The sequence below is a fragment of the Leucoraja erinacea genome, chromosome 22 (genome assembly GCF_028641065.1).
Source record: "Leucoraja erinacea ecotype New England chromosome 22, Leri_hhj_1, whole genome shotgun sequence".
Classification (NCBI taxonomy): Eukaryota; Metazoa; Chordata; class Chondrichthyes; order Rajiformes; family Rajidae; genus Leucoraja; species Leucoraja erinaceus.
The window spans coordinates 7,368,337-7,389,871 of NC_073398.1; the positions used below are offsets into that span (position 1 = coordinate 7,368,337).

The window sequence follows — 21,535 nt, forward strand, 5'->3', positions numbered from 1 at the left end:
GTTTAGAAAATGAAAAGTGATCTAACTCAAAAGGTACAAGATTCTCTGGAACTGGTCGATGCAGAGTTGATGGGTTTTTTCCCCCAGTTTGGGCTGTATAAAACCACACATCTCAAAATAAAAGGGTCTGTCACCCAGAATGGGGATGCGAAGACAGAATGTGGATGCGTACAAATGGGACTAGCTTAGATGAGGTGTCTTGGTCGGCATGGATGTGTTGGGCCAAAGGGCCTGTTTCCGTGCTGTATGACTCTAAAGAGTGGCGAATGTTTGAATTCCTCTCTCCACAAGTGATGAGGATCTCAGCTACTGGAGCATTCAAGACGGATCAATAGGCATCTAATGGAAGGGGTATGGGGTCGTTGAAAAAAATTGGCACTAGGAGAAAAGATCAGTCATCATTTTAGTCCAGTTTAGTTTATTGTCACGTGTGCCGGGGTGCAATGGAACACTTTGTGTTGCGTGCAATCCAGTTAGCAGATAGGCGATACAAGATTACAATTGAGCAGTCTACAGTGTACAGTGGGGTCAGGATCGAACCTGGGTCTTTGACGCTGTGAGACAGCAGCACTACCCGTTGTGCCACTGATCCACCCCGCTGCACAGTGGTGCGTAAATGGAAAAGTTAAACCGATCGCAAAGATCCAACGTGTAGATTTAGTAATGAATGGAGTTTGGTACGTGAGCATAAAATGATGTTGTGCTCGTACTAACCTTTGCTCTTCGTCACAATCACTGCGTTGGCCGGTTCACTCTGGCCCTGTTTAATAAATTCCATTTTTTCACAAACCTTGCTTGGTTCTTTCTTGTTTGCCTTCTTAGTTAGAGATTTTGGAAAGAACCAAAACGGGATGGAAGTGAGAATGGAAACAGTTCCAGCAATTAAAAATCCAAGCCACCAAGCACCGACCCATCTTGCATCCTTCGAAGAAATCGTAACTTTCTCTGTAAAACATAACCCAAGAGCATGTCGCATTTACGATGGAATCTGACTAAAGTTATACACAGGTTCAGGGGCGGCATGGTGGCTCAGCAGTAGAGTTGTTGCCTCACAGCACCAGGGTGTTGTCTGTATGGAGTTTGTACGTTCTCTCTGTGTCCACCTGTGTTTTCACTGGGAGCTCCGGTTTCCTCCCACACTCCAGAGACATGCAGGTTTGTAGGTTAATTCGCTTCTGTAAATAGGGTTCCTAGGGTGTAGGATAGGACTAGTGTATAGGTGATCACGGGTTGGTGCTGACTCGGTGGCCGAAGGGCCTGTTTGCATGCTGCATCTCTAAAACTACAACTAAAAACCAAATCTACAATTATTCAACTAATCAATGAATAATTACAATGGAAAGTTAACTAAATTAGTTTAAAAATTAGATATTAATGATACGCCAAATTATATGTCCCTAAAGGGTCGTGACCTGAAACGTCACCCATTCCTTCTCTCTAGAGATGCTGCCTGTCCGGTTGAGTTACTCCAGCATTTTGTGTCTACCTTCGATTTAAACCAGCATCTGCAGTTCTTTCCTACTCACTCTCGTCGTTCTGCTCACAGCTTAGAAACAAGTCGTCTGGCCCACCAAGTCCACACTGACCTGCGATCCCCGTACACTAGCACTATCCTACACACTAGGGACAATTTACTATTTTTACCAAAGTTTATTAACCTACAAACCTGTACATCTCTGTAGTGCGGGAGGAAACCGGAGCACCCGGAGAAAACCCACGCGGTCACAGGGAGAATGTACAAACTCCGTACAGACAGCACCCGTAGTCAGGATCAAACCGAGGTCTCTGGTGCTGTAAGGCAGTGGCTCTACCACTACTCCACTACTCCGCCCCATTAGTTTAGTTTAGTTTATTATTATCACATGCACTGAGAAACAGTGAAAAGGTTTTTTGTTCTTTACTATGTATTCAGCGAAAAGACTATACATGATTACAATTAAGCTGCCCACAGTGTGCGGATACAGTGAGGAGCTTTGTTTTGTATGCAATCCAATCAGATCAAATAATACTGTCCAAGAGACAAAGTTCAATGTCCGCAATGGGGTAGAGGTGAATCGGACAGTACCCTAGCTTATGTTAGGACATTCAGAAGCCTGATAACAGAGGGGAAGAAGCTGTTCTTGAGTCTGGTGGAGCGCGCTTTCAAGATCGGAGCAGAAAGTCTCCCTTGCTTCCTGAAGTCAATAACTAGTTCCTTTGTCTTGCTGACATTGAGGGGGAGGTTGTTGTCCTGACACCACGTTACTAAATATATAGGAAGGAACAGCAGATACTGATTAATACTGAAGAACAGACATAAAAGGCTGGAGTAACTCAGCGGGTCAGGCAGCATCTCTGGAGAAAAGGAATAGATGGAGAATAGGTTGGAACCCTTCTTCAGGCTTCAGACTTCAGGGGCTGAGAAAGGGTTCGACCCGAAACGTAACCAATTCCTTTTCTCCAGAGATGTTGCCTAACCCAGTGCTGAGTTACTCCAGCATTTTGCGTCTATCTTCACCATGTTACTATGTTCTCCATCTCATTCCTGCACACCATCTCCTGCCCGGGCCTGCCACGGTGGTGTCATCTGCAAACTTGGAGATGAAGTGAGAGCCGAATTTGGCCTCACAGTCATGAGTGCATCGCGAGTACAGTAGGGAATTGTGTCAGATGAAACATCAATCAAGTGGACCCACAAGCAAAAAATGTAATCTACGAATATTGAGGTGATTGATGGATAAGACCGAATACAGATGTAATCCTTTCACAAGGGAATGGACAACGATAGTAACTACATTAAAAAGAAAATAACTTTCTCAGATTAAAGACCATAGGTCCTAATATGAAGCTGAGGACATTATGTTCACATCAACAACATCGGAAGCAAGCAATACAACCGAGGCCCTTATGGAGTTGGCACGTTGAATTGAACAAAGGATTTAAATGAGTTTATAACAATACTTGTTGAGATCATTCCCCTCTGACAATGTTCCAATTCATAAATAAGTCTGTGGCCCATGACCAGAATCTTTTGACACTTCTGTGCACATGCAGTTGGCACGTTGAGTTGCACCAAAGGATATCCTTAATCTGAACAGACAGACGTCTTTATCAAGTGGCCTGGTTTAGTTTATTATTGTCACGTGTATCGGGGTACTGCGAAAAGCTTTTTGTTGCGTGCTATCCAGTCAGAGATAAGATTATACATGATTACAATCAAGCCGTCCACAGTGCACAAATAAATGATAAAAGGTTCAACGTTCAGTGCAAGATGTAACAGTGAAGTTTCATAAAGTCCGATTAAAGATAGTTCAAAGGTCTCCAGTGAGGTAGATGGGACTCCAGAACCAGAGGCCACAGTTTAAGAATAAGGGGTAAGCCATTTAGAACGGAGATGAGGAAAAACGTTTTCACACGTAGGGTTGTGAATCTCTGCCTCAGACTGCAGTGGAGGTCAATTCTCTGGATGCTTTCAAGAGAGAGTTAGATAGAGCACTTGAAGATAGCGGAGTCTGGGGATATGTGGAGAAGGCAGGAACGGGGGGTACTGACTGTGGATGATCAGCCATGGTCACTGTGAAATGGCGGGTGCTGGCTCGAAGGGCCAAATTGGCCTACTCCTGCACATATCGTCTAATGTCTATTGTCTATTGAAAGGACCGCACTCTAGCCGATGAGAGGACTGTTCAGTTGCCCGATAACAGCTGGGAAGAAACTGCCCCTGAATCTGGAGGTGTGCGTGTTCCAACTTCAGTCCCTTTTGCCTGATGGGTGAGGGGAGAAGAGGGAGTGACCGGGGTGAGACTGGCACCCTTGGTTCCAGAACCTTGCCGGATTATCCATTTTGCCAGACCAACAGATGTCACGGCCTCTGAGATGAGTCGAACGGTACTGGAACGGTTCGCCTTGGGCCGCTGAGGGGCCGCGATATCGGCCCGCAAAGTCGGCATCAGATGTCGGCTGGTGGAACGGATCTGCCGGGCCTGAGTTCCAGAGCCCTGGCCGCAGGGGGGGCAAATGCGCAAATGCGACCCACCGATTGGTCACGGACCCGGGTCTCTGCCGCTGTGAGAATCCGCTCCATCAGCTGTTACAGAAGAGACCCTGCAAAGATTCTGTCATCGTACATTAAATGCCAATGAAAGGCATCAAACTGAGCAACAACCAGCCACTAGAGTTAGAAAAAGAGGGAAAGAAAATGAAACACTCCTTACCTAAATCAACAAATCCAATGTCCACAAATATTTTGGCACAATACGAACCCAGTAAATACCCGAACAATGGGCCGATGAGGGCAATTGTGTGCAAGATCCCTACAACACAAAAATAAAAGGTATCTCAAAATCAAATCTTCACATTGCGGTTTTAATCAAATACTTTAAAAAAATACTTTACTTTTAAATCGGGGAATTCAATATTGACGCTGTTCAAGCGGAATAAGAGGTGCTGTGTGTGAAGGAACTGCAGATGCTGGTTTACACCAAAGACAGACACAATATACTCTAACTCTAGACTATCCTAGATCATACTTTGCTGGCTTTGCCTTGCACTAAACGTTATTCCCTTATCATGTATCTATACACTGTAAATGGCACGACTGTAAACATGTGTTGTCGTTCTGCTGTCTGGATAACACGCAACCAAAGCTTTTCACTGTACCTCGGTACACGTGACAATAAACAAAACCAAAACGTTGACCTGACACGTCATCTATTCCTTCTCTCCAGAGATGCTGCATGTCCAGCTGAGTTACTCCAGCATTTTGTGATAATCTTCTGATTAAGAGGTGCTGTTCCTCCAGTTTATAAGAAATAAGTATAAGTAATGTATAAACTCCCTTTAAGCTTAGATTTCTGCTTCCCCAGTATGTATAATTTTTTATAAGCTGTTGACAGATGATTTTTTTCAGCTTTAGCTTTAGACTATACTTTAGAAACTTTAGAGATACCGCATGGAAACAGGCCCTTCGGCTCACTGAGTCCGTGCTGACCAGCGATCACCCCACACACTAGCACTATCCTACACACTAGGGACAATTTATAATTTACAGAAGCCAATTAACCTACAAACCCGCATGTCTTTGGAGTGTGGGAGGAAACTGGAGCGCCCGGAGAAAACCCATGGAGAACGTGCAAACTCCGTGTGGACAGCACCCGTACTCAGGGTGCAACCTAGGTCTCTGGCACTGTAAGGCTGCAACTCTGCTGCTGCGCCACTGTGCCCTCCATGGGGTGGAAGATTGCAGCCTTCACGTGGTCCACCCTGTTTTTCGACTAATGCAATCAACTCGACGTGCACAGACGGAAGATCAAATAAAACAAGTTGTCCGACAACTTTAGGCTGTGCACGCCACACGAAAGAAGAAGACTGTGCTGCCCTTGTGAACTATGAAACAGCACTTAGAATAATGATGAATTACCTATGTAAAAAGATGCATTGTCCTCTGTGGCATGGTCATCGAGGTAGGATATCCCCAACGGACCTGTTGGCGTTTCACCAATTCCTCGCAGAAGATTACCAATCAATATATACACCCACATCGGGGAACCTCCCTCTTCTTCACAACCTAAGTGAAACATTCAGCGCGGTTATGGTCACAGTGTCAGAGAGCACGGAATCAGAGTCCACACAGGACCCGGCAGCGTTAGTGGAGAGGTCGGTGCGGCGGTCGATTATGGCGTTGAACGACGGACGAGGACGGACACGTGGAGTGGTGACGCTGCTGCCGAGGGAAGTAAGCTGGCGTGGAGGGACCGTCGTGAGGTAGGGGATGGGGAATGGGAATGGGGACCTGGAGTGGGGGGGGGGGGGGACCACCGTGACGGAGGGGGGGAAGAGCAATGGGGAACCGGCATGATGCGGGAGGGCGCCGTGAAGAACACTGAACAATGGACAATGGTGACCCGGCGTGTTGGGGGAGGGGCGCCGCGAGGGACGGGGCAGGAGGGGAAGAACAAAGGTGGAACTGGCGCGGGGGGGATTTGTAATTTAGTAAGCACCCATTATGGGTGAGCATTTGCCTACCTTGGCAAGGTACTCAAAATATGCCCTTCGTCCCAGCTTTCCCACGCTGACACCATTACTTTAGGTCAAAGACATCCCGATCAACAGGGAACTTACCAGGAAGTGGCACACTTGATATCTCATCAGGTCCTGTACCACTGGAGTTACTAGAGCACTGGGAGGTGACTGATGTTGAATTGGTAGAATATTTAATTGCCGTTTCATAATTGTAGCTGAAACAAAAACAATTGTTAACATCTTATCAATCCTGGCTCCACTTGTCTTCCAGATTTCTCCCCTCCCCACCCACCAAAATCAGACTGAAGTTTAGTTTAAGGTGCAACTGGTGTAACTCAGCGGGACAGGCAGCATCTCTTGAGAGAAGGAATGGCTGACGTTTCGGGTTGAGACCCTTCTTCCTTGTATAAGGGTCTCGACCCGAAATGTCACCCATTCCTTCTCTCCAAAGATGTTGCCTGTCCCGCTGTATAATGTGGATAAATGTGAGGTTATCCACTTTGGTGGCAAAAACAGGAAAGTAGACTATTATCTGAATGGTGGCCGATTAGGAAAAGGAGAGATGCAATGAGACCTGGGTGTCATGGTACACCAGTCATTGAAAGTAGACATGCAGGTGCAGCAGGCAGTGAAGAAAGCGAATGGTATGTTAGCATTCATAGCAAAAGGATTTGAGTATAGGAGCAGGGAGGTTCTACTGCAGTTGTACAGGGTCTTGGTCAGACCACACCTGGAGTATTGCGTACAGTTTTGGTCACCTAATCTGAGGAAATACATTCTTGCCATAGGGGGAGTACAGAGAAGGTTCACCAGACTGATTCCTAGGATGTCAGGACTTTCATATGAAGAAAGACTGGATAGACTCGGCTTGTACTCGCTAGAAGATTGAGGGGGGATCTTATAGAAACTTATAAAATTCTTAAGGGGATGGACAGGCTAGATGAAGGAAGCTTGTTCCCGCTGTTGGGGAAGTCCAGAACAAGGGGTCACAGTTTAAGGATAAGGGGGAAATCTTTTAGGGCCGAGATGAGGAAAGCATTTTTCACACAGAGAGTGGTGAATCTCTGGAATTCTCTGCCGCAGAAGGTAGTTGAGGCCAGTTCATTGGCTATATTTAAGAGGGAGTTAGATGTGGCCCTTGTGGCTAAAGGGATCAGGGGGTATGGAGAGAAGGCAGGTACAGGATACTGAGTTGGATGATCAGCCATGATCATATTGAATGGCGGTGCAGGTTCGAAGGGCCGAATGGCCTACTCCTGCACCTATTTTCTATGTTTCTATGTTTCTATGTGTCTACCTTCGATTTAAATCAGCATCTGCAGTTCTTTCCCGCACGTGAAGTTGAGTTTGGTTTAGTTTAGAGATACAGCGCGGAGCCAGGCTATTCGGCCCACAGAGTCTGGGCTGACCAGCGATCCCTGTACACTAACATCGTCCTACACACTAGGGACAATTTATAATTTTTACCAAAGCCAATTAACCTTCCAACCTGTATGTCTTTGGAGTATGGGGGGAATCCAGAGCACCTGGAGAAAACCCACGCAAGTCACGGGGAGAACGTATAAACTCTGTACAGACAGCACCACAGTGGTCAGCATTGAACCAGGGTCTCTGGTGCTGTAAAGGGCCTGTCCCACTTGGGCGACCTAATCTGCCAGTTCTGGTGAGTTTGCCCTCGACTCATACTCGCAGCATGGCCGACACAAGGCCGTAGGAGGTCTTCGTAACTCTCCTTCATGCTCAAGAGTGGTCTCCGCGTACTCGAGGCCTCAGCTAGGTGGTGCCGTTTTTTTCAATATGTTAAAGAATGCCGGAGAGTAAAAAAAGGTCGCCATGGAAAAAATCGATACTTTTTTTTACTCGTAGATTTAGTCGTAGTAGATCATAGTAGGTTGGCATATTAGTCATAGGTAATCAAGGGTAGTCGAAGGTAGTCGTAGATAGTCTTCATTATATTCGAAGGGAGGTCGAAGGGAGGATGAAGGAGATTGAAGGAGGTCGCCTGAGCTCTCCACTATTCGGTGTCCAATTTCCCCAAAGTTAGTCGTAGCTAGTCGAGCTAGTCGAAGCTGGTCTTCAACATGGTCGTAGGAGGTGGAAGGAGGTCTTCTACATAGTCGAACTCTTCTAAACTCGCCAATTAGGTCGCCCAAGTGGGACAGCCCCTTTAGGCAGCAACTCTACAGCTGCCCCACCGTGCAGTCTGGAGAATACCTGAAGAAGTCCATGCCCAAAATGTCACCTAACCATGTCTTCCAGAGATGCTGCCTGACCTGCTGAGATAATCCAGCATTTTGTGTCTCTTTTTTTGTGAACCAGCATCTGCAGATCCTTGCGATCCTAGTAAACTGAAGAGGGTCTTTGGACTCTAACATAAACATAGACTTTGATCACTGGGAGATGACTGTCGTTGAATTGCCTGAAAGCATAATTACTGTTTCATAGGTATAGCTGAAACAAAAACAATTGCTCATATGATCATAAGTGATAGGAGAAGAATTAGGCCATTTGGCCCATCAAGTCTACTCTTCCATTCAACCAAGACTGATCTATCACTCCTTCCTAACCCCGTTAACCTGTCTTCGCCCCATAACCTCTGACACCTGTAGTAATCAATAATTTATTTAGCGAAGGCAAAGTCCTTTAGCCAAGCAGTTGCCTCTTGATTTGCTGTATGAAGGGTGACAAGTCCTCCTTTGAATCAATAATAGTAAGATTAAACGAGAACTTACCAGTTTGAAGTTTGATCTGTATTTTATGAGGAGTTACGATGAGGGATTACGTGAAGAACCCGTCCAGCACGCATGCGCGACATACTTCAAAGCAGCGGTGTGGAATCACAGAAAGACACAGTAATTGAAATAAATATAGTAAAGAAAAGGAGAGCTTAGATACCAGTGTGATCTCTATTATTGAGGGTGGGAGCGGAGGGCACGTAATCCCTCATCGCAACTCCTCATAAAATACAGATCAAACTTCAAACTGGTAAGTTCTCGTTTAATCTTACTATTTTACTTCGGAGTCACGTGAGTGACTACGTGAAGATTTTAAAGCTCTGTGATTTCAAACCGTGTAACAGTTCATACTTCACTCACTGCCGAAGTAATTTGAGGGAGGAAGTATGTTATCGTAATCAACCATGAATCTGTTTGTAAAAAACAATAATGGTGTTTATTAACAATAACAAAAAACAAATTGCTCCCCCGGGCTAAATTATATATTTGCAGATTGTAATATTTTCTCTGCAAATGAAGCAGGTTCTGCCAACGGCTTATTATAAAAAGTTTGAAACGTTCTTTCTCCAGACCACCCCGCTGTAGCCAGGATGTGGTCTATTGGTACGTCCATTCTCTTAGCCGCCGACGTGGATGCTGCCCTGGTGGAGTGAGATTTATACATGTTAGTATTTATACCAGCGGCTTTCAGCACCTGCTTGAGCCATCTGGAAATGGTTTGGCTCGTTACCCGGCCATAAGGTTTCTTGTGGCTGACCCATACTGCTTTTTCTCTCCCTCGATGGATTTTAGTTGTGTCAATATAGTTCAGTAGGTGGGTCATGGCACATAACCGTGGTTCTGGTGGGTAGGCCCGGAATTCCATGACTGGATTTGAAGTTCCTAGCCTGCTCTGTTTGACCAGCCCCTGGATAGTAAATGAGACACGGTCTGGAGTTATGATCATGTTGTCCAGTCGTAATAGGTGAAGTGATTGGACTCTTTGTGCTGACACAAGTGCCATCAGCATGACCATCTTCAGCCGGTGTTAATTGTTCCAGGGTGAGGGACCTGGCTGGTGACCATCCCCTGAGCTATGTCAGGACCACACTGACACCCCAGATATGGGTGTACCTTGGTCTAGGGGGATTGGAGTTAAATATCCCCCTCATGAGCTTGATCACTAGCGGGTGACATCCCATGGCCTGTTGTCCTGGTGCCTGAATTAAATAGGCAGGCAGAGCACTTATGGCTGTGTTAATGGCGCTGTAGCTGAGTCCTTCATTATGGTGAAGGCCTGCCAGGAACTCCAGTACATTGGTTACTGTTGTGGTTGAGTAAGTGATTTCTGTATCCGAACAGTATTTCTCCCACTTCTTGATACTTGTTTCCTTGTGGATACACGGTGGGATGCTGTCATGGTGTTGATGGTGTTTTCTGACAATCCCAGGCCCAACAGAGGCCTTTTCAAAATCTGCAACCCAGGAGTTTAATTATATCGTGGCATGGGTGGCTTATGCCAGATACTGGGTGGGTTAGCAATTCTGGGCTACTGGGAAAAGTCATTGGGGTCTCGACGATCATGTCGAGGAGCACTGGGAACCATGGCTGTGTAGGCCAGTTGAGTACTATTAAAATACCTGAAGCAGAGTCCATTTGTATTTTGCGTAGTACCCGACTGATGAGGCAGAAGGGAGGAAATGCATAAAAGAAGAAATTTCCCCAGTCCAGCGCGAACGCATCTACCGCTGCTGCCTCAGGGTCTGGTTCCCAAGCGACATACATAGGAACCTGGTGATTTAGTCTGGATGCAAAGAGATCGATATCTGGTGTGCCATATTGCTTGGTAATTTTAGCAAATACTTTGGGATTTAACATCCATTCGGTGTTATCATTGAATTTGCGTGACCTGGCATCTGCCACTGTATTTAGCTTACCCGGCAGGTAAGTTGCTGATAGCCAAATATGTCTGTCGACACACCATTGTCAGATTGTGTTGACCAATTTGTCACATGATATCGATTTTATGCCACCCATAAGGTTAATATAGGCCACCACCGTAGTATTGTCTATTTGTAACCGAAACAACGCCTATTTTCTTTGCTCCATAGATGCTGCTGCACCCGCTGAGTTTCTCCAGCAATTTTGTGTACCCATGCAAGTGATGCATATTTGTTGAATATGCTTTTAATCCATAAAATGCACCCAACATTTCTAGATAATTTATGCCCAGTGTAAGTAGTAATGATGACTCTAGGTTAGTCCATCTACCACCTGTGCTGGATATGGAATTAGTTGCTCCCCAGCCTTGAGCACTGGCATCTGTTTGAATAATTAACGTAGGGTTAACAATGATGATAGGGCTGGAACTATGCCAAATGTTCTCTACCCACCACTGTAGCTCTGATTTCATTATCCAGCTTCAGTGGCACTTTTGCTAATTTCATGATCCAAATTGTGTAGTAATTGCTACCATTTTTCCATGTCGTTTTAACGTGCCTGCAGGAACTTTTGCAACTTTGTAAGTTTTGCGGTCAGATAGTGCAGAGGTCCAAATTGTAAAATAACATGTGTAGGAAATGCCTTCTTCACCAGGGACTAATGGAAATGCTGCTAATTGTACAGAACGTTTTTCCTTCTATTATTTATTATGTAAAATAACATGTGTGTTATGATTGTGTTTATAATTTGTTTGGTTGTTTTGTTGTTCCGCGAGCATTGCCACTTTCATTTCACTGCACATCTCGTATGTGTATGTGACAAATAAACTTGACTTGACTTGACTTGACACTTATCGAATGGTTGGTCGATCGTTAACCATTAAATTGTTACATGTTTGTGCCAATTCAGCTGTTTTGTCTTTTGACAAAGTTACAGACATGTGGACTGAGTTAATTGTGAAGCCCAGGCAGTCCATGGTTGTGGATGGCGTCAACTTAGATTTATCTGGATGTAAGACAAATCCCAAGGTTTCAAACAATTGTTTGGTAGCTGACAGCTGATATAGCCAATTCCATGGTTTTGCCTACTATTAAGATATCATCAAGATGTGCCATGACAATATTTTTTGTTTTCTTAATATTGCCAATGCTGGTTTTAGTATCTTGGTGAATAATCTTGAGGCTGATGTTAAATCATTAGGCAACGCTTTAAACTGCCATTGTTGCCCCATCCAGGTAAATTTCAGGTATCTGCAATTATCCTTATGAATGGGTACTGAATAGTAAGCATCTTTAAGGTCGATACTTGCCATGAAGTATCCTTTAGAAATCAGTTGATTGGCAGTTACAAACGGTTCAATTTTGAAATGTATATACTTAACAAACATATTTAGTGAAGTTAAATCAATGATGATGCGACATCCACCATCATTTTTGGTTTTAGTGAATATATTAGAGACAAATTCCAAGGGTTCATGTTTGGTTTTTTTCAATGATACCTTTTGTGATTAGCCTCACCAGTTCAGCTTGTCCCTCTCGTTTTTCTTTAACTGAGAGGGAAAAGACCCTTTTGGGTGAGTGCTGAACTGGTGGCAAGTTTTCTAGAATAATTTTGTATCCACAAATGCTGTTGAGTATATATTTGTCATTCGTGATAGACTTCCATGCTTGCACAAACAGGTGTAATCTCCCCCCTGTTAGTATAGAACCCCCACATTTTAATATGCTGGTAGGAACCAGACCCACCTACCTCCATGGTTACAGGTGTTTCTTCCGTTTCTTTGTCGGACGATGAGTCTTCTGATGTGTTGTCTGATGTGTTGCTGTTGGTTGGGGGTGGCGCATTTTCCATGGGGTCCGCTCTGGGCCTTGGCCTAAAAAAGGCTTCTGATGGTGATGTGCGGACCCGAGCTTTCACCAGTCCCATAGGGTTGACGTCGATTGGTGGACGCAGTGGGGTACTGCCGCTTGGGTTTAGTGGGTTTGCTCGTCCCGGGGCCTGCCCTCATGAGGCCAAATGCTTTGGACTCCTCCTCCATGTCCTTTACTTTTTTGGAGAGGTCCTTGCCGAAGAGCAGGATTTCTGGCTCTGTGGTCGGCGTTTTGCACAAACCCGTGAATTTCGGGTTGAGGGCAGGTCTTATAATCTCCTTACGGAGGTTGTTAGTTTCAAACTGGGTATTGCACAGCAGTGCGAGTGTATCCTGCTGATTCGTGGTCATTTCCACCCCATCCACGGAACGAGCATATGAAGTGATGGCTGACGTCAGGAGCCTGAGGATCCGCTGTAGTTTGGGCTCTTGATTGCGGATGTTTGGCCCAACGTGCCCCCAGATTTGGCTATTGACAGCCGGCACGTTGAGCGAGGCGCAATTCTCTAGGGCCGAATACAGCTCTAGGGCATTAACTACCTGCTCTTGTAGGGGTTTGAAGGACAGGTAATTAATGCTGGCCACCAGTTTTGGCTCTAATGACCGTCCTGCTCGTGGAGCTGTCACGTAGTGGTCTACCACACCCAGCAGCTCTTCCTGGTCCTGTACCCCAAGCCTACTCCCGACATCTTCAGCCAGTGACCCCTCTTCTTGACCATCCCTGCCCTGGTCGCCAAAGCTGCCCTTGGATGAGGGGAAAGCGATGGCCAGTGCAATGTGAGGCACTGTGGTGGGCGTGCCTGAACTCCCTTTGCGAGACTGCTCCTCTCGAAGCAAGTCTAGCTGGACCATTTGCTCCGCGAGCCGCTCCATGCGGCTCAGGCGGCTGTCTCTGCCCCGTGCGGGCGGTGAGACGTCGGGACCGGGCTCGGCACGGTGTCGGGGATGGCGGACCGCTGGGTTAGCGGTCCTACCGCCTCTTGCCCCCCACTGATGGAACGTTCCTCCGTTGGAGTCGAACGGGGGATGGACTTCTTGGCTTGTCTTGTTTTGCTCATGATCCTGGTGAGACAAAACAAAACACTTCTTTTTCGGAAAACACGACCTCAGAGTAAACGTACCTGACAGTCCGTCTTTTTTAAGCTGTAGCGGGAGCGCCTGACTCCCGCTGCATCGTTGTTGCACTGCGTGAACACTCATGTCACGCATGCATGCTGGACGGGTTCTTCACGTAGTCACTCACGTGACTCCAAAGTAAAATCTATCTATCTCTGCCTTAAATATATCCTCTTACGGCTTCCACAGCCATCTGTGCCAAATAATTCCACAGATTCACCACCCTCTGGCTCAAGAAATTCCTCCTCATTTCATTTCCTAAAAGAACGTCCTTTAATTCCAAGGCTATGACCTCTAGTCCCAGACTCTTCCACTAGTGGAAACATCTTCTCCATATCCACTCTGTCCAAGCCTTTCACTACTCTGTACATTTCAATGAGGTCCCACCTCATTCTTCTAAACTCCAGCGAGTACGAGCCCAGTGCCGGCAAACGCTCATCATAGGTTAACCTACTCATTCCTGGGATCATTTTTATAAACCTCCTCTGGACCCTCTCCAGAGCCAGCACATCCTTCCTCAGATATGGTGCCCAAAATTGCTGACAATATTCCAAATGCGCCTTATAGAGCCTCAGTCTTACGTCCCTGTTTTTATGTACAATCCCTCTCGAAATAAGTGCTAGCTTAAATGTTTGTTAACAGGGGAAGCTGCATCAGGAATCCAAAAGGGAGGCGATTGACGTTGGGACTCCGGGACTCAAGGATTTAATAGTAACCCCCTCTAGGGCAAGTGTTGTAGTTATCTGGAACGATAGTGTAAATGGCCAAAGGTAGTTCCGAATTTAAGTTCAATAGCTCGCGAATGCCTGTGTAAATGTTGTTTTACATTGAAAGGAGATAAGGCAAACAGAAAGACAACCAAGGCAGTTGAATCACCGTGAAAACTCATTACTCACTGAATTCATCGCTGGACATATTCTGAGAAAGATTTGGAAAATGGAAGACATTTGTAAACACATGCTAACTGGCGAGGTCAATATTGAGCAAAACATAGAAACATAGAAAATAGGTGCAGGAGCAGGCCATTCAGCCCTTCTAGCCTGCACTGCCATTCAAAATAGCTGATCATCTGTACCCTGTTCCTGCTTTCTCCCCATATCCCTTGATCCCGGTAGCCCTAAGAGCTAAATCTATGTCTAAAACAGCGAAATACATCACAGAAACAGCCACTTTGGCCCAGTGTACTCCTTCCAAACAAGGTGCCCCATCTACATTAGTCCCACCTACCTGCGTTTGGCCCATAATGTATCCTTCCAAACCTTTCCTATCCAGGTGTCTGTCTGAGTCGAAGTCTAGAAACCTGGTGCTGGAGTAACTCAGCAGGTCAGGCACCATCGCTGGACATGGTTAGATGATGTTTTGCGTCGGGACGCACCTTCATACGGAGCAAGGACCACAACCCGAAACGTCACATCTATGTTCTCCAGAGATGCTGCCTGACCTGCTTAATTACTCCAGCACTTTGTGTTTGTTAAAATCTTAACATCAATTTCAAGTCAAGTGCAAACAAAAACTAGACCCTTCTCAATTCAATCCAGTGCTGGTGTCACTCAAAGACTCAGGTAGCATGTGTTGAGAACATGGATAGGAGACATTTCGGGTCAAGACCCTTCTTCGGAGTCTGTCCTTTACTTAACAATTCGGAGACCAGAGTTCGTCCATAAGACATAATAATAATAATTATTATTTTATTTATAGAGCACTTTAAAAACAAACATAGCTGCAACAAAGTGCTGTACATCACTAATCATTGACAAAAAAGTTAATACACACCAAAAATAACAATCAAAAGAAATAGTAGGAAAAGACATGTAAAATAAAGAAACATCAAAAACACCACAAACAGAAGCAAAGCCTCAGGCATGGTCAAAAGCCAGGGAGTACAAATGCGTTTTAACATAGGAGCAGAATTAGGCCATTTGGCCCATCAAGTCTGCTGTGCCATTCACTCATGTCTGACCTATCTTTCCCTATAAACCCCATTCTCCTGCCTTCTCCCCATAATCTTTGACACCCTTCCCAATTACAAAACTATCACTCTCTGGCTTTAAGCACCTAATGCCTTGACCTCCACAGCCATCAAATAACTGGTTTAATTATTGCTAAATGTTTCCAAAAAGTGTTATGATGTGCAAAGACTTACGGTCCCATGAAGAAATGAGGCAAAGCTATTAAAAAAGTTCCGAGGCTCATGATTACACTCCCAATTGCGATTAGCCTAGGCCGGTGAAATTTGGATCCAAAGTAGCTCACAAATGCGATCACAAGCAAATTCCCTGGACCAAAAAGAGGGAGGGGGGGAAAAAAAAGTCACGTTAATAGCTCATAGTTTAGGTTTTTATTTGATCACATAAAAGTTCATCAGTTCTAGGAGCAGAATCAGACCATTCGGCCCAACATGTCTACTCCGCCATTCAATCATGGCCGATCTATCTTTCCCTCTCAACCCCATTCTCCTGCCTTCTCGCCGTAACGCCCGACACCCTTACTGGGTGATCTTTGCTTACCAATTTCAAAACTTCCATCCACCACACCGATCACGGAGCTGGGTATGTCGAAACGCCTCTCCATTTGTGTGATCGTACTCTTCATGTAACTCCCCGACAGCGTCTTTGCCAGGTACAAGAAGGACAAGGCTACGAGAAATAGCTTGGAATATAAAAGATATTTAGAGTCGAAGAGTCACACAGCTCGCAAACGGGCCATTCCTGCCCATGCCGACCAAAATGCCCCAGCTACACCAGTCGCGCCTCCCCGCGTTTGGCCCACACCCCTCTAAACCTTTCCTGTCCACGGTCTAGGCATAAGCTTAGGGGCGACCGCGCCTTTGCGGTTGCAGCTCCTAGACTGTGGAACAGCATCCCCCTTCCCATCAGAACTGCCCCCTCCATCGACTCCTTTAAGCCAAGACTAAAAACGTACCTATACTCCCAAGCCTTTCCTGACGTCCACTGAGCGAGGGCTATATGTATATATATATGTATATGTATTTTGTTTGGTTATACTATTCTTATAACAAATGTAAAGCACTTTGGCCAACGAGAGTTGTTTTTTAAATGTGCTATATAAATAAATGTGACTTGACTTGACTATCCATGTACCTGTCCAAGTGATTTTTAACAGCTGTTATAGTACCTGCCTCTACTACCTGTTATCGAGCAACTGAATCATCCTATCAATAACTAGAGAGCGGTCCAGAGCTAATTTCCCACCTTCCCGCATTTGGTTCATATCCCTCCAAACCTGTCCTATCGATATACCTGTCTAGCTGTCTCTTAATCGTTCCAGCCTCAACTACCTCCTCTGGCAGTTTGTTCTATACACCCACTACTCTTTATGTGAAAACATTACCCCTCAGATACATATTAAATCTTTTCCCCCTCACTTTAAACCTATGTCCTCTAGTCCTCGATTCATCTACTCTGGGCAAGAGACTGTGCATCATTCACCTGATATATTCCTCTCCTGATTTTATACACCTCTATATGATCATCCCTCATCCTCCTGCGCTCCTAGGAATAGAGTCCCAATCTGCTCAACCTCTCCCTATAGCTCAGACCCTCGAGTCCTGGCAACATTCACGTAAATCTTCTCTGAACCCTTTCCAGCTTGACGACATATTTCCTACAACACGGTTCCCAGAACTGAACACAATATTCTAAATGCGGTCTCACCAATGTCTTATACAACTGCAATATGACCTCCCAACTTCTATACTCAATACTCTAGCTGAGGAAAGCCAATGTGCTAAAAGTCGTTTTGGCCACCCAATATACCTGTATTCAGCAAAGATAAAAAAAGGTGTTGTAGTCAGGAGGATGACAGAGAGGTGGACACTGCCTCAAATAGGCAACAAATGTCATCAGAGACCCACAACACACTGGCCGCACTCTCATTTCATTCCTACGGCACAAGAATTCGCGCTACTCTCCATGGCGGCTTCATTCTCGTCGCCGCTAATTTTTCAACATGTTTCAATTTTTCAACATGTTTCCATTTTTCAACATGTCGAAAAATTTGCTCCTACTATAATGAGTCCACGACTAGTTCCCAGAATGCGGGAACTCCTCATGACCATGAAGGCGACTCCCCGGCAACCACCCGCACACATGTGGCGAACATGTGGCGACTGCATTGTCTCCTGCAGTCGCCTAAAAAGTCGCCTAAGTGGGACAGGTCCATTAAGAGCTTGGCATTAGTATTGTTGGCATTCGCATTGTTGGTATCAACGTATTGTACTTTTGTTTATTACATATGATCTGTGTTTACAGGCCTGTTATGTTACTGCAAGTGAGAATTTCACTCTTCCATAGTCGATAGTTTAGTTTAGACACACAGCGCGAAAACAGGACCTTTGGCCCACCAAGTCCGCACCAACCAGTAATCCCCGCAGACTAACACCATCCTACACACACTGGGGACAATGTACATTTGTACCAAGCCAATTAACATACAACCCTGTATGTCTTTGTAGTGTGGGAGGAAACCGAAGATCTCAGAGAAATCCCACGCAGTCACGGGGAGAACGTACAAACTCCATACAGTCAGCCCCCGTAGTTGGGATCGAACCTCTGGCGCTGTAAGGCAGCAACTCTGCCGCTGCACCACTGTGCCGGTTATTTGACAATTAAACACTCTCAAACATAAAGCAAGTAAAGCCCATTTTGTTTCAGTCCTGTTTACTCCAATACCAGAAGGATAAAGCTTTCACTTCATTCACTAGTTCACAGTGTACAAAGTGAACATAATCCCATTTAATCACATGGGAGCTTCAATCGCCAGCTGCGGTTGGTTCGACTGCCCCGACCGCGGGCGAATAAAGAATGAAGAAGATTAGACTTTATTGCCTTCCATCACAGAGAGGAATGTGAGAAATCCGCTGTGGTGGATGCTGACGTTAACTTTTATGTAGTTGGTTGACTTGTTGCTTTTTTCTGGTATGACTGTATGGTAAGCTGAGTTTCACTGTACCTTAATTGGTACATGTGACAATAAAGGACCATTGAACCGTTAAATCCGTTCATTCTTATTTAAAGCTGGCCCTTGTTAACATTTAATATTACGGTTCCCACCATCCTGCCTCCCTTTCCACTTCCTGTCCCCTTCCACCTATATCCTCCCCTCTGGCTTTAAATTTGTCTCCTCTCCTCTTCTCTCCTCTTCTCTCCTCTCGTCTCGTCTCGTCTCGTCTCGTCTCCTCTCCTCTCCTCTCCTCTCCTCATCTGACACCCTTTTCACCTCTAGCCTTTATCACTTACTCCACCCATCTTCCAATCAAACTGCCCCCATAACCTGTATCCACCTATCACTTGCCAAGCTTTATCCCGCCCCTATCTCTTTTCTAGCTTTCTTCCCCAACTACAATCAGTGTGAAGATGGGTCCCTTCCAAAATATCACCCATCCACGTCCTCCAGAGATGCTGCCTGACCAGACGGGTTACTCCAGCACTTTTTGTTTTCATAAGTTCATAGGTTATAGGAGCAGAACTAAGCCATTTGCCCCATCAAGTCTATTCTGCGATTCAATCTGTGATGTATCTTTCCCTCTCAATCCCATTCTCTCCTGCCTTCTCCCCATTAACACAACCCAGAGAGTTGCGAATTTGTGGAATTCCCTGCCACAGAGGGCAGTGGGGGCCAAATCACTGGATGGATTTAAGAGAGAGTTAGATAGAGCTCTAGGGGCTAGTGGAATCAAGGGATATGGGGAGAAGGCAGGCACCGGTTATTGATTGGGGACGGTCAGGCATGATCACAATGAATGGCGGCGCTGGCTCGAAGGGCCGAATTGCCCCCTCCTGCACCTATTTTCTATGTTTCTATGTTTAATCTCTGACACCCATAGTAATCAACAATCTGTCGATCTCCTCCTTAAAAATATCCATTGACTGAGGCTTCAGTGGCAATGAATTCCACAGTTTTCTATAATATTAAGCCCCGATGAGATGTTCCAATGCCACATACTCCTGGGCTGACTATTTTGGTTGAGCATGCAAAGGCATCTCCACATCAAATAGATAAACATAAGCCTGCCATGTTAAAGAGAATTGAGAAAGTAGATTCTCAAACGTCATGCAGAGATTCTCCCTCACGTTTTCTCATTATATACTCAGGTTTTCTCTGCTTGGGATCTTGCTAGCAAGTGTCCTGGCATGGCGATCTGTTCTGTGGAACTTGCAATGAAAGGCCTTTGGAGGATATCACTTTAATTTTAGTTAAGCTTAGAGATACAGCCTGGAAACAGGCCCTTTGGCCCAAAGAGTCCACACTGACCAGCGATCACCCATTCTGAGAGTTGCTCCCTTACAATGCCAGAGACCCGGGTTTGATCCTCTTCTGCCCTTCAATAAGATTAAGGCTATCCTTTTCTCTCAGTGCCAAATCCCTCCAGAGACTCCACATCCTTTGCAATAAATACAGGTTCGGGTGCTGTCTGTACAGAATGTGTACCTTTAGCCAGTCAGCGGAAAGACAATACAAGATTACAATCGAGCCATGCACAGTGTACATGATAAAGATACATAATAAAGGGAAATAATGTTTAGAGCAAGATACAGTCCAGATCAAAGTTAGTCCGAGAATCTTCAAAGAGGTGGCACAAGACCGTTCTCTAGGGCCCTTGATGATGTGGAAATCACCAAGTCCAGATAAGGTAAATCTCAGGTAAATATGTTATCTGCTTATTTTTCTTATCGAGTTCTCGCACAAGATTAGAAGTTGTTCAGCCAGAGCTGAACACAGTTCTCGGCATCTGCAAACAATGGTGTCTGCCTTGTCGCTTCTTGTGCTTGGTGGTGGAAAGATTGGTGGAAACTGAACGCTCTTTCCTTGACCCCTGTTATCTGCTAAATTTGAGGAAGAATCTCAGGCAGGTGACTGTAGAAACTGATAAAGGGCTAGCCACGATTATGCAAATTTCCCAAATTAAGGGTGACTCCAGACAACTGGAGTATTTACCCTCCATGCACTCCCTGCACACACTGGCTAACATGCACTCCAGGCGATACCAATGTCATCAGAGACCCACACCACCCTGGCCACCCTCTCCTTTTACTCCTACCACTGGGAAGAAGTCGCAGGAGATGCTTCAGGAGACGTTTCAGTTCAATAAGTCTTGCAAGGATATGCCAGGCAACACTTGTCCAGTCTGTTTAACCTACGTTGTTGAGAAGCCTTTAGAAACAGCAATCAAATTAATAATAATTGGCGACCTTTACGTCAATAAAGGAGTGGCAGGTTGGATTTGTTAATGGCAGATCATATTTGAACATGATCTAAAGACATAGGAGTGGAATTAGGCCATTGGGCCCATCAAGCCTGATCGGCCAATTATTTTTCCTTGTGACCACATGGGTTTCCTCCAGGTGCTCCGGTTTCTGCCCACATCCCCAGGTTTGTAGGTCAAGTGGCCTCTGTAAATTGCCCGAGTGTGTAGGGTGTTGATGAGAAAGTGGGATGACATAGAACAAGTGTGAACGGGTGATCGATGGTCATCGAGTCATATTCATAGTCATCAAGTGATAGAGTGTAGAAACAGGCCCTTCGGCCCAACTTGCCCACACTGGCTAACAGGTCCCAGCTACACGAGTCCCACTTGCCTATGCTTGGTCCGCGTCCCTTCAGACTTGTCCTATCTTTGTCCTATCCATGCCTGGACCAGGTGGGCTGAAGGGCCTGTTTCCATGCTGTGTTTTCCGAGAAAATTATTTTGAGGGAACATGCAAACTCCACGCAGAGTGTAGCCAAAGTTGGTATTGACTGTGCCACCCTAATCCAAACTGAAGTGGCATCTGATCTAGAATTAGGACAACCGGCCAATATTTCAAACCAGGTTTCAACTCAACGTTACACAGCTCCAACTATGATGGGCAAGGGTCATTCTAAGAACTGGACA

General features: G+C 45.5%; 1 protein-coding gene across 1 annotated transcript in view; it reads right to left on the reverse strand.

Moving 5' to 3' along the window:
- Window positions 1-21,535, reverse strand: part of LOC129707683 (solute carrier organic anion transporter family member 1C1-like) — a 44,773-nt gene that overhangs the window by 22,480 nt on the left and 758 nt on the right. Inside the window, exons 3-8 of the mRNA XM_055652874.1 lie at window positions 16,149-16,290; window positions 15,785-15,917; window positions 6,100-6,215; window positions 5,399-5,545; window positions 4,194-4,292; window positions 715-945 (exon numbers count right to left, since the gene is read on the reverse strand). Coding sequence (XP_055508849.1) covers window positions 715-945; window positions 4,194-4,292; window positions 5,399-5,545; window positions 6,100-6,215; window positions 15,785-15,917; window positions 16,149-16,290 — 868 coding nt within the window. The remainder of the gene's footprint in view (window positions 1-714; window positions 946-4,193; window positions 4,293-5,398; window positions 5,546-6,099; window positions 6,216-15,784; window positions 15,918-16,148; window positions 16,291-21,535) is intronic.